The sequence below is a fragment of the Dermacentor variabilis genome, chromosome 9, assembly GCF_050947875.1.
Source record: "Dermacentor variabilis isolate Ectoservices chromosome 9, ASM5094787v1, whole genome shotgun sequence".
Taxonomy (NCBI): domain Eukaryota; kingdom Metazoa; phylum Arthropoda; class Arachnida; order Ixodida; family Ixodidae; genus Dermacentor; species Dermacentor variabilis.
In genome coordinates this window covers 54,715,350-54,728,086 of record NC_134576.1, presented here as the reverse complement: position 1 = coordinate 54,728,086, position 12,737 = coordinate 54,715,350, and the positions used below count along the sequence as shown (strand labels likewise).

Sequence of the window (12,737 nt, the reverse complement as noted above, 5' to 3'; positions counted from 1 at the left end):
TGTCGTCTATATCATTCTATATTCTGCACAGAAGACGACCGAGGCTTGTCATTATTTGTTGTGTGCTTTCGAGGTCTGGAACATCAATTTAACGCAAAAACTTATAGGTCTGAAACATATTTACCTGAAGTATGCTTCTCTACAGCTTGCTGCCCTGCGCATAAGGGGAGAAGATAAGAAAGGAAAACAAACTCTGCCCAAATACACTTGTGCAGAGAGGGAATGCTATGCAGGAGGTGACGAAGCCGTAGGGCACTGTTGTACTCGCACCGCTGGCGCGAGTTGTTGGGAACTCGGCGCTGACGCCCGTTGTTGCACCTGGGTCGCAAGCCCCAAGGGTAGCGTTGGCCTGGCGGCCTGGGGTACAACTGGAAGCATCCGAAGGTCCCGGCAAAGCATGAGTCGACTGGTAACAACAAAACAACTTGTTTATTCTAACATCGCAAAGAGTTGGCGGTCAGGTTGACCGAAGTAGAGAGACGGGAGTGCACGTTACTCAACCGAAGAAATCGGAGCCCTCCTTTGGCGTCCGGGGGCAGCTGCTTTTATACTCTCGCAGTTGAGGGCAAGAAGGAACCCCTCTATAGACGAGCACGTGACTGTGCCGCTCGGGCACAATGGGATAAGGTGACGCATACTGTCGTGTCGCCGCCGGTCGGGCACAATGGGGAGGAGAAGGTGGCTCACACTGTCGTGTCGCCGCCGGTCGGGCACAATGGGGAGGAGAAGGTGGCTCACACTGTCGTGTCGCCGCCGGTCGGGCACAATGGGGAGGAGAAGGTGGCTCACACTGTCGTGTCGCCGCCGGTCGGGCACAATGGGGAGGAGAAGGTGGCTCACACTGTCGTGTCGCCGCCGGTCGGGCACAATGGGGAGGAGAAGGTGGCTCACACTGTCGTGTCGCCGCCGGTCGGGCACAATGGGGAGGAGAAGGTGGCTCACACTGTCGTGTCGGCGCCTGTCAGACCCCCTCGCTTCACAGTAGTTGGGAGCTCCTCTCTCCGGCTGCCGCGCTTCGACAAGCGTGGGCACCAATATGCACATACACTCACACACGCACATGAAGACACGTGGCATCGGAACATGCCTGGACGCGCTTGGCGGGGAGGCGTAGCGGCGACGCCGAACGGGCCAAAATGTCTGCCGCTTTGTTGCAGCCGCGCCGGCTAAACCGCGCGTCGTAGGCGAATCGTAACAGACCGCCCCGCCGGGGGAAGGAGATCCCGATGAACAGGGGACTGCATCCGCTGCCCGGAGGGATGTCGCTCGATGATGCTCATAACCGAAGTCGGGCGTCCCTCGACGTTTCTTGAGCGCAGCGCACAGAGAAGGCCTCGTTCTCTCGTTCAGGTTCGCACAGGACACTGCAAAGTGACTTCGGGAGAGTTCACATTTTTGTTCTCGTTCCCGGCAAGCGTTAGAACTACGCTGAAACTCAACCGCTCAGTCAGCAAGCACGGCACAACCCTCACTAAGCCCTGCCAGGCTCTTTCCCCTTCTATACCACTGCCTAGTTCCTTACAGTAGTCTAGCAGCACTTAGAACGCGTCCACAAATTGGAAAATTACACTAGAAAGCATGTCATCACTTTGAAACACTAAACAAAAGCAATATGTTAAAAATCCTGCCTCAGGAAGAAAAACATCAGTAACAAACAATTTTGAGGCTGATTTCTACGTTAGGGGCTTCGACTTAAGCCATCGGCGTTACCGTTGAGACTCCCCTTTTTGTAACGCACCTCAAAGGAATATTGTTGCAAAGCGAGGCTCCAGCGCAGGAGGCGGCCATTTTTGGGAGAGATGGTCTGCAGCCATTGGAGAGGGCAGTGATCCGTCTCAACGATAAACCTCGAGCCGGCTAGATAGCATGACAATTTCTGAACGGCCCACACGAGACATGCACACTCTTTCTCGGTGGCGCTATACGCCTGCTCACGACTGGTCAGCTTACGACTAGCATACAGGACGGGGTGTTCTACTTCTCCATTTTCCCGTTGGCACAGTACAACGCCCATGCCTCGCTCACTAGCATCGCACTGAACAACGAACCCTTTTGTATAGTCTGGCGATCGTAGCACAGGCTGGCTTGTTAGGGCACTCTTTAGGGCGCTAAAAGCTCTTTCCTTTGTCTCGTCCCAGACGACTGTTTGAGGCTCTGTTTTTCTTAGAGCATCCGTCAGGGGAGCCGCGATATCAGAGTACCTGGGGATGTACCTCTGATAGTAGCCGGCGACACCTAAGAACGACCGAATATCGGTCTTCGTGCGCGGTTGCGGGAAGTCTCGCACAGCGGCCACCTTTATTTCAGAGGGGCGGCGACGACCCTGACCAATCACGTGACCGAGGTAGACAACCTCGGCCTGTGCTAATTGGCACTTAGGAGCCTTTACTGTCAAGCCCGCTTCGCGCAGGCGGGTTAGCACTGCCCGCAAGTGTGCCATATGCTCAGACCAGGATGCGGAGAATATCGCTACGTCGTCTAGATACGGTAAAGCGAATTCTTGCTGTCCCCGCAACACTTTATCCATGAGGCTTGAAAAAAAGTATGGCGCGTTCTTCAAAGCAAAACTCAACACTTTAGGACGGAATGTTCCCATTGGTGAAATGAACGCCGCATACCTACTAGCCTCTTCTGTAAGTGGAACCTGCCAATAACCCCTGACAAGATCTAGCGTGGAAATAAACTGAGCGCTACTAACTTTCTCAAGGCGCTCCTCGATGTTAGGGATCGGATAAATTTGATCCTTAGTGATGGAATTAAGCCTGCGGTAGTCGACGCAAGGACGAGGTTCCTTGCCCGGTACCTCAACTAAAATCAAAGGGGAGGTATAATCACTCTCACCTGCCTCAATAACACCGAGCTGTAGCATTTTCTTTACCTCAGCCTCCATAATATCGCTCTGGCGGGGTGACACCCGATACGCCTTGGATCGTACTGGCTCTGGGGAGGTAAGTTCTATATCATGAGTAAGTACAGAAGTCCTACCAGGCCTCTCAGAGAACAGACCTTGAAACTCTTGTAAGAGCTGGTGTAGTTCGGTTTTCTGCTCAGGCGACAGCGGTGCTTTACTGATAAGGTCACTAATGACTTGACCGGTGTCTTCCCTGTTCGTCACTGAGCCTAGTCCCGGAAGCTCGACCGGAAGCTCTTCAGGAACGTTTACCATCATGCACACCACTGCTTCCCGTTGTTTATAGGGTTTGAGCAGATTACAGTGGTAAACTTGCTGTGCTTTCCGCTTTCCTGGCAGACTCACCACGTAGTTAACGTCCGACAGTTTCTGAACAATTCGTGCTGGGCCCTCCCACTGCACGTCTAGTTTGTTGTTTAGCGATGTGCGCAATATCATGACCTCATCGCCCACCTCAAAACGACGGGCCCTGGTGGTCCGATCATAATAAACCTTGGCCCTCTGCTGGGCCTTTCTCATTGCTTCACCTGACAACTCCTGTGCCCTTCTTAAGCGTTCGCGGAGCTTAAGCAGGTACTCCACCACGACTGGGTCGTCGCCCCTGCCTTCCCACGATTCTCGAAGCATGCGAAGCGGAGACCGAAGCGAGCGACCGTACACCAGCTCAGCTGGCGAAAACCCCGTAGCTGCATGCGGCGCGGTCCTTAATGCAAACATCACCCCAGGCAGACACAGCTCCCAGTCAGTTCGATGTTCAAAACACAATGCTCTCAACACGCGCTTCATGACGGAGTGGAGCTTCTCAACGGAATTCGACTGTGGGTGGTACACTGAGCTGTGTAACAGCTTTACCCCAAACCTTTCGAGAAAAGTTGTCGTCAAAGCGCTAGTAAACACTGTGCCCTGATCTGATTGGATTTCCGCAGGAAAACCAACTCGTGCAAATATGGACAGTAGTGCATTGACTATCTCAACTGAGCTGAGTTCTTTAAGCGGCACTGCTTCAGGGAACTTTGTCGCTGGGCATATCACAGTCAAAATGCGTCTGTACCCCGTGGCTGTTACCGGCAGAGGTCCCACTGTATCAATAACGAGCCGTCTAAAAGGCTCCGTAATGATAAGTACCAACTTCAACGGCGCCCTCGATTTGTCCCCTGGTTTGCCCACCCGCTGACAGGTGTCACATGTCCTCACGAAATGGTCTGCGTCCCGAAAACACCCTGGCCAATAGTACTCTTGCAAGAGACGGTCCTTAGTTTTCTTAACTCCTAGGTGCCCGGACCACGAACCCCCATGCGACAAGCGCAACAGATCCTGACGATAGCATTGAGGAACGATCAGCTGATCGAACTCCACTCCCCTGCGGTCTAGATACTTCCGGTACAGGACTCCACCTCTTTCCACAAAACGCGCATTTTTCCTGGCGATACCTTCCTTGACATTGCAGCGCACGTTTTCTAGGCTGCCATCCTTCTTTTGCTCGGCTATCAAAGCCGACCGGCTGACTTTTAGCAACCTATTAAGTCCGTCTGACGTAGGCGCGATGAGCAAATCTGCAGATAGCTCTTCTAACTTTCCCGCATCGGGATTTTCCTCTCCGGTATCTGGTGCCTTTAACGTTACAGACTCAAGTTTATTCAGTTCGGGCGTGCTCTGAATATCAGCTTGCTGCGCCTCTGACCCTTTCTCATTGTTCGATAACGTCGGCCCCGCAACTACCGCCTTTGCAGCGAGCTCCCGAACCTTCGAACTGGTTAAGGCCTGAACACTAGCCTCACCAAACAAAAGCCCCTTCTCGCGCAGGAGGTGATCGGACCTGTTCGAAAATAGGTACGGGTACTGGGGAGGCAGCATAGATGACACTGCGGCCTCCGTCTCAAGAGCTCCGAAAGGTCCTTCAATAAGCACTTTTGCTACAGGCAGACACACGCTATGAGCTTCCACGGCTTGCTTCATCCATGCGCACTCGCCCGTGAACATATGGGGTTCTACGTAAGACGGGTGAACTACATCCATTGTAGCTGCGGAATCGCGAAGCACTCGGCACTCTTTCCCGTTCACGAGGAGGTCTCGCATGTAAGGCTCGAGAAGCTTCATGTTCTCGTCAGTGCTGCATATTGACAAAAACACAACTTTTGGTTTTGTTTCCGGACACTGCGCCGAAAAGTGACCCGGCTTCTGGCACGTATAACAAATGCGCGCTTGCCTCGTCTCGAACCGCTTTCTGCGTTCGGCTTCGGCTGCCGCCGTCTCCTTAGGTTCGGTCGCACTGCTTTCACTCGCATCCGCACTACGTGTGTTCCCCTTTGCTCTCATGGGTGTGAACTTCGGCCTCTCAAACTTCGAGCCAAATTCACCCTTTTGACCGTCCTTAGCTCCGCGAGCCCGACGCGTCACAAACTCCTCGGCTAGCTCAGCGGCTTTAGCCACCGTACAAACGTCTGGCCTATCCAAGACCCAGTACCGCACGTTCTCAGGTAACCGACTATAAAACTGTTCTAGCCCGAAACACTGCAGAACTTTATCGTGGTCACCAAACGCTTTCTCTTCTTTGAGCCACTCCTGCATGTTTGACATAAGCCTGTACGCAAACTCTTTATATGACTCACTTTTGCCTTTCTCATTTTCCCGAAACTTCCGACGGAACGCCTCCGCTGACAGCCTGTACTTTTTTAGCAGACTCGATTTCACTTTGTCGAAATCCTCTGCCTCCTCTCTATCCAAGCGAGCGACTACGTCGGCCGCCTCGCCGGGTAACAAAGTGAGCAAGCGCTGTGGCCACGTTTCCCGAGAGAACCCCTGCTTCTCGCACGTTCGCTCAAAGTTAACCAGGAACAAACCAATGTCCTCTCCAAGCTTAAACGGCCGCATCAGGTCAGTCATTTTGAACAATACGCGTTCTCCTGCACCGTGTGCCTGACTTCCATTACGAGCGCGTTCCATCTCTATCTCGAGACGCTTCATTTCCAAAGCGTGTTGACGGTCACGCTCTTGTTGCTCTCGCTCTTTCTGTTCTTTACGTTCACGCTCTTCTTTTTCTTTCTGTTCTTTAATTTCGCGCTCCTGTCTTTTTGCCGTCTCCCTTTCCTCAATGGTCTCAAGGCATTCCGACAGCTCGTCATCCTCAGCTTCTAACTCAAGAATAGCCCTTAGCAGTTCTGGTTTTCTGAGTTTGTCCGAGACATCCAGACCCAACTCTCTTGCAAGCTCCAGCAATTTCGGTTTGCGCAACGACTTCAAATCCATGGCTGCTCTGAATGCTGCTTTCTCTACTGCTTACTATTGTCTTGCCGCAAACTAACCCGGCAGCAACGACAACCACAATTACCAGCTCTGTTTCTGACACTAACAAAAGCCTGGCAAAGCTCAGAAGAAGAAAGTCCCGCACTCACCAAACCTCGCAGCCAAGAGTTCAGCGCAGTCGTTCCGCTGCAGGCAACCAGTCATCACACAGGGCTCGTTGCACTGCTCCCGGATGGTCGTTGAGCTGCTCAGCATACAGTCAACTGCATCTCTTCGCTGCTGGCCTCCGTTGTCGCGATCTCACCGCTGGCAGACAGTTGTGGTCGCACCTCTGGTACGAGTTGTTGGGAACTCGGCGCTGACGCCCGTTGTTGCACCTGGGTCGCAAGCCCCAAGGGTAGCGTTGGCCTGGCGGCCTGGGGTACAACTGGAAGCATCCGAAGGTCCCGGCAAAGCATGAGTCGACTGGTAACAACAAAACAACTTGTTTATTCTAACATCGCAAAGAGTTGGCGGTCAGGTTGACCGAAGTAGAGAGACGGGAGTGCACGTTACTCAACAGAAGAAATCGGAGCCCTCCTTTGGCGTCCGGGGGCAGCTGCTTTTATACTCTCGCAGTTGAGGGCAAGAAGGAACCCCTCTATAGACGAGCACGTGACTGTGCCGCTCGGGCACAATGGGATAAGGTGACGCATACTGTCGTGTCGCCGCCGGTCGGGCACAATGGGGAGGAGAAGGTGGCTCACACTGTCGTGTCGCCGCCGGTCGGGCACAATGGGGAGGAGAAGGTGGCTCACACTGTCGTGTCGCCGCCGGTCGGGCACAATGGGGAGGAGAAGGTGGCTCACACTGTCGTGTCGCCGCCGGTCGGGCACAATGGGGAGGAGAAGGTGGCTCACACTGTCGTGTCGCCGCCGGTCGGGCACAATGGGGAGAAGGTGGCTCACACTGTCGTGTCGCCGCCGGTCGGGCACAATGGGGAGGAGAAGGTGGCTCACACTGTCATGTCGCCGCCGGTCGGGCACAATGGGGAGGAGAAGGTGGCTCATACTGTCGTGTCGCCGCCGGTCGGGCACAATGGAGAGGAGAAGGTGGCTCACACTGTCGTGTCGGCGCCTGTCAGACCCCCTCGCTTCACAGTTGTTGGGAGCTCCTCTCTCCGGCTGCCGCGCTTCGACAAGCGTGGGCACCAATATGCACATACACTCACACACGCACATGAAGACACGTGGCATCGGAACATGCCTGGACGCGCTTGGCGGGGAGGCGTAGCGGCGACGCCGAACGGGCCAAATGTCTGCCGCTTTGTTGCAGCCGCGCCGGCTAAACCGCGCGTCGTAGGCGAAACGTAACAGCACAGTGTGAGGAAATGCAGGCGCATAACCGATGTGTGCATGAATGAAGCTGGTTTAAGATCTTGGAAATGGCCTGTCACAAGAAAAATCAAGAAAAAGAAAGTGTGAAGGGTATTTTCGCTCCCTACTAGGAAACTCTAAGAGCACGTAATCTATATGAATGTTGCCGCAGGAAGCACCCAAATAACGGAGAACACGTTGGGGATAGGGTTGTCCACATCATTTCAACGTCAAACGTGCTATGGTTTGTAGGTAGGTTCAAGTGAGGCCCAAAGGCAGAGCTTAGAATCAACACGTTTCCTACTGCTCGATTTCAACCTGGTTGAGCCGCAAACTTCGAAACGCTATGAAGCGCATCGATAAAGGGGCCCCACATGCAGGTTACCACGACGACACGACAACCGTGAGCGTGAACGCGGTAGGCACCAATGGCTGAACGTCGTAATATGGCGAGCTTACCCGCCGACGTAGCTCAGTGGCGATGGAGTTGCACGGATGAGCACGAGGCGACTGACTTGATACCAGCCACGGCTGTCGCATTCCGATAGGGCCGGGATGTGAATTAGGGACAGAAGTGGTCAGAATTAGACCGGAGTATACCCACGTCGGCGTACCTCATAATCATGATTAGGTGTCTTACATGCCAAAATCACTTACTGCAGTACGTGATTTTGGCATGTAAGACACCTAATCTATTTGAATTTTGATATGAGAACATTTCACGGTGCCGCCATCGTCTCCGCAGCCCGAATTTCATTTTCATAAAGGTCGATGTCACTGACTTATTTTTTTTATGAGACATGATGGAGCACCAATCAGTAGTTCCAAGAAATGCTGCGAATATTCAAATGCTTCGCTGATAATGTGACATTGCAACCACGAACATGTGGAAGTGAATTGAGACGAGTAGGGCTTGACTGAATGACTGATGATAGGGTATATCTGAAGATAGAGTATATCTGAATAATTGAATCACCCAGGATGATAGGGTATATCTAACGTCGAGAACACGATGTACGAAGCTTTTTTATAGGTTGCGTAAACCTTTGCATAACTTATTTTGCGCTGTGGCGCAAGGACATTTCTCGCACTCTCATGGACAAGTTTACTGCATATCACTGTCTGCCTCCTTCCGCTCCTCTCGACGTCCCCAGGTGGCGTCCCGGCTAGCAAGCCACACCCTGGACTACGGCAAGTTCAGCATGTCCAACGCCAAGGTGATGAGGCTCGAGCGGGGAATGTTCGGCGACCTGCGCTTCGAGTACATTCAGGTGAAGAAGTCCACCGTGGTCCAGGTGGACGACGGCGCGTTGGAGTCGTCGCGCGACACCCTGCGCCGCCTGGAGGTGGTCCATTGCGAGCTCAAGTCGTTCCCCTTCCAGAACGTTTCCACCTTCCCGAAACTGGAGAGCCTCTCGCTCCAGTACAACAACCTTAAGGCGGTGCCGGACTACGCCTTCAGGTAGGTCTTACATGGTGCGTGTAGGAAGACTATAAACGGATCCCGTTATTGGAACTAAACTTCGCGTATAGATTTATGTGAGACAGATGTTGCGGGAACTTGGTTACAAGCAATAGATTTGTCAAGAGCTGGTAAACAGTCAGAAGATACATACATACATACATACATACATACATACATACATACATACATACATACATACATACATACATACATACATACATACATACATACATACATACATACATAAATACATACATACATACAAACATACGTACGTACGTACGTACGTACATACATACATACATACATACATACATACATACATACATACATACATACATACATACATACATACATACATACATACATACATACATACATACATACATACAGTGCTTAGCGACTGAAACGTGATACGAGCGCGCGCTGGCTGCAGGAGCTTTTTACGCCCCCGGCGACTGCTGACGACACCGATCTGATTCATTTTTTTTAATTAAATGAAGCCCCTTTGTGATAAATTATGACTTGCTTTCGAACCCCTCAACGGTCATCCACCTTTCACCGGCGCTTCAATAAAGGGGCCGGCTGCCATGCCGTCCGACTATAGCGTTTCACTCGCCGAACACTACACCGTCACACAGCACCAATCGCTGACTCGGCTTCCACCGCGCAGGTACAATCCCGGTCTGAAGAAGGTCGACCTGTCGTTCAACAAGATCGCCTACGTGGGCAACTACGCCTTCTACTACGTGCCCTTCCTGGAGGAGCTCAACCTGCGCAACAACAAGCTGAAGGTGCTCAACAACAACGCGTTCACCGTGCACGTCAAGCCCAACAACGACATGGTGCTCGACTTGTCGCACAACCAGATCGTGCTGATCGCAGAGAACGCGTTCCACAACGAGAACTTCCGCCTGCTCAACATGTCGCACAACCGGCTGCGATCCTTTCCCGAGAAGCACTTCCGGCCCCTGCTGGTGCGCATGGCCGTGCAACTGGAGGGAACCATCGACGTCGAAGGTGAGCTATGCGCGACAGGCAAGACGAGTGGCTCAGACGTGGTGCAGCGTTGATTACGTAGCACGTGACCTAGAAGGTCGCAGTTGTGTTGTCACGCTAGTGAACTAGCTGCGCTCCCAACGTGTAAAGTGTATTTCCTTTTTCTTTTTCTTTTTGGTCACTGAGTGCTTCTTACCCTTTAATGTCTGAACGGAGTATCGCATCGAAGAAAATTGCAACAAACTGTTCAGTTATATATCTGGCCATGGAGAGTCAGTGTTACCAAAAACCATAAAAGGCTATTTAACAGAATAGCCTAACTGTAATTGTAATTATTACTTAATAATCCGTTTGTTAAACTATTGACAGCATCCGAAGCTTCCCTCCAGCATAAGAAAAACGCGATTTCTCGACCGTAAGTGGCCGTTTTGAGGCGTCAAATGCAGCATATCATATACGATACGTTGGGATTGACGTGCAGGGCTAAAAAAAGCATATGACCGCGCAGTATGTCCAAGCCCCAAGTTTTTTCCTGCGAAAAGAATGCACGCAAAAGGACCATGGTTCGATGCTCTCATCTAAAGGTTCTAGCGATGTCTTTTCGCTGAACAATTCCGAAATGACCTCATTAATATGCACTAAAGGCTGCACCAAGTGATGCTAATATTTTGCCTTGACCGTTGGGGTATTATAACCATCATAGTCATCATCACGTTCTTAGTGTGTATGCATCGTGAGACAAAGTCGTGTCGCAGCGACATTAAATTACCCATTGAACCAGTCTCTCCCGAAAGGTGATTTCTTGCAATGCAGCGCGAACAATTCATCACGGCGAGTCACCGCGTTAGCGCATTGGATATGACGTTCGGTTGTCCAGCACGAGGTCGCGGGATCGAATCCCGGCCACGGCGGCCGCATTTCGATGGGAGCTAAATGTAAGAACGCCCGTGTACTTAAAGAACTTTAGGTGTTATAAAGTAGTCCAGATCCCCTCCGCCGCGGCGTATCTCATTTCCTATCAATCAATCACGTTATATTGACGTCATGTGACTTCATGGGATGTGGTCCTACGCCGCTAACCCACGTGTGATTCAGCGAGGCGTTCATGTTTTATTGCTGCCTAAGGGTTTCTCGCTTAAACCCAGCGCAGCTTTCGAGAGGCAGTGATGCGTGCGGCCCCTCTTCCAAATTGCTTTCCGTGCGGGAAATGTACAGCGTTTTGCGTTCTTCTTTTTCCTTGTCTTTGGTATCCTTTGGCAATTGTTTACCTGCTTCAATACCGGTCGCTGTTCTATACTACATAGTAGATGTAGCAAGTCTGACAAAGAGAACAAGGAAGTGACTGCGGAAAGAGCAAACGAATTGCTGCTCCTTCATACGGGCTCCTAGTTGTACACCTGCGGTGAAAGTGAAACTGGCGGTCGTTCTCTTGTTATCTGTGGTTGCTTGACAGTCGTACGAGTTTTCTTTCTTCTTTCTTTAGCTGTGGATGTGTTTTGGCTCTGAATGACGTGTTGCGCACTGACGTCATCAAGACCCCCCATATTGTTATAGAGTCAGCAAACTGAAAAGCTGTGCTTTATTTCGATCAGCTTACCGTAGAGTTTCCTGCAAAAAATTACCGTATAGGGAAATGCTGCCAATATAGTGTCTATACGGGACGTGCAAGCATGGTTGTTCAGTCATCGTGGTTAGTGTACGAATTTGCCTTAAATTTTGTACTTCTAGCTTCGAACGGCTTTGTGCTTTGCAAACTGATTACTTTCACCGGAATTTTGCGTTATAATTTCAACATTTTGCAGCGATTATTAAAGTGCGGAGAGACCCATCGCCTTGCTCCTTTAGCCAAATAAGCTTGCTCTGAAATTTAGGCCATAAAAGGCAGATGCACCACAGTGTAAATAAAGCCACTAGAACGTCCGAAGCCACAAGCAAGGAGACAAATCCGTGTACTACATGTCATTACCTTGGTAGCATATGACCGATATAACGTTAGTAGGTATCTTTATGCCGCTTACTTCCAGCCGCACAGCTGAAGCAGCAAATAGGACAACAAAACGGTGTTGGGTGACTTCACGGGTATACGGCCTATAAGCTGTGTGTGTGTATATATATATATATATATATATATATATATATATATATATATATATATATATATATATATATATATATATACACATACATATATTTTTGTCATGGCAACTAGGCAAGAAAATGATAAAGTTGTGGTCCCAACGTAAGGTCTCCAAATATCTCATCAACAACGGCCGAACTTTACATGATTTTCGCCTGTGTTGAAGTTTATGTGGTTACGAAGACGTCCGCGTTCAGCTGGTAAATATAAGCGATCTCGGAGCATGGCTACCTTCTGCGAAGAAAGTCAAGTTTGGCACGGTGAATTATGATCCGGTCCAAAGCAAGCTATGAGGTTTAAACGTCGCAAAGCAGCACATGCATGACTTACAAGAGACGCCGCGTAGTAGGAGGCTCCGGATTATCGCCCACATGGGGTTCTTTAAAAATGCGCTTAATTATCCGCGTATGTGCACGTGTAATTCCGCACCGTCAAAATGCGGCCATCGGGGTCAGGAGTCGAACCACAACATTGTGTGTTGTGTGTGCGTGTGTGTCCGTGTGTATCTGTACACATGTGTTCTCTTTAAGAAGTGAAAAACGATAATCGGGAACGCAAGAGCATGTTTTACGACGATTAGAGATTGACGAAAAACAAAATATTTATCCATTGTAGAAATCGCACACG

General features: G+C 50.7%; 1 protein-coding gene across 4 annotated transcripts in view; it reads left to right on the top strand.

Annotated features, from left to right (window-relative positions):
• Window positions 1–12,737, top strand: part of LOC142592705 (uncharacterized) — a 56,621-nt gene that overhangs the window by 29,836 nt on the left and 14,048 nt on the right. For all 4 annotated transcript variants that reach the window (XM_075704286.1, XM_075704287.1, XM_075704288.1 and 1 more), the window contains 2 exons: window positions 8,664–8,971; window positions 9,648–9,994. In XM_075704286.1, the coding sequence (XP_075560401.1) occupies window positions 8,664–8,971; window positions 9,648–9,994 (655 nt within the window). The remainder of the gene's footprint in view (window positions 1–8,663; window positions 8,972–9,647; window positions 9,995–12,737) is intronic.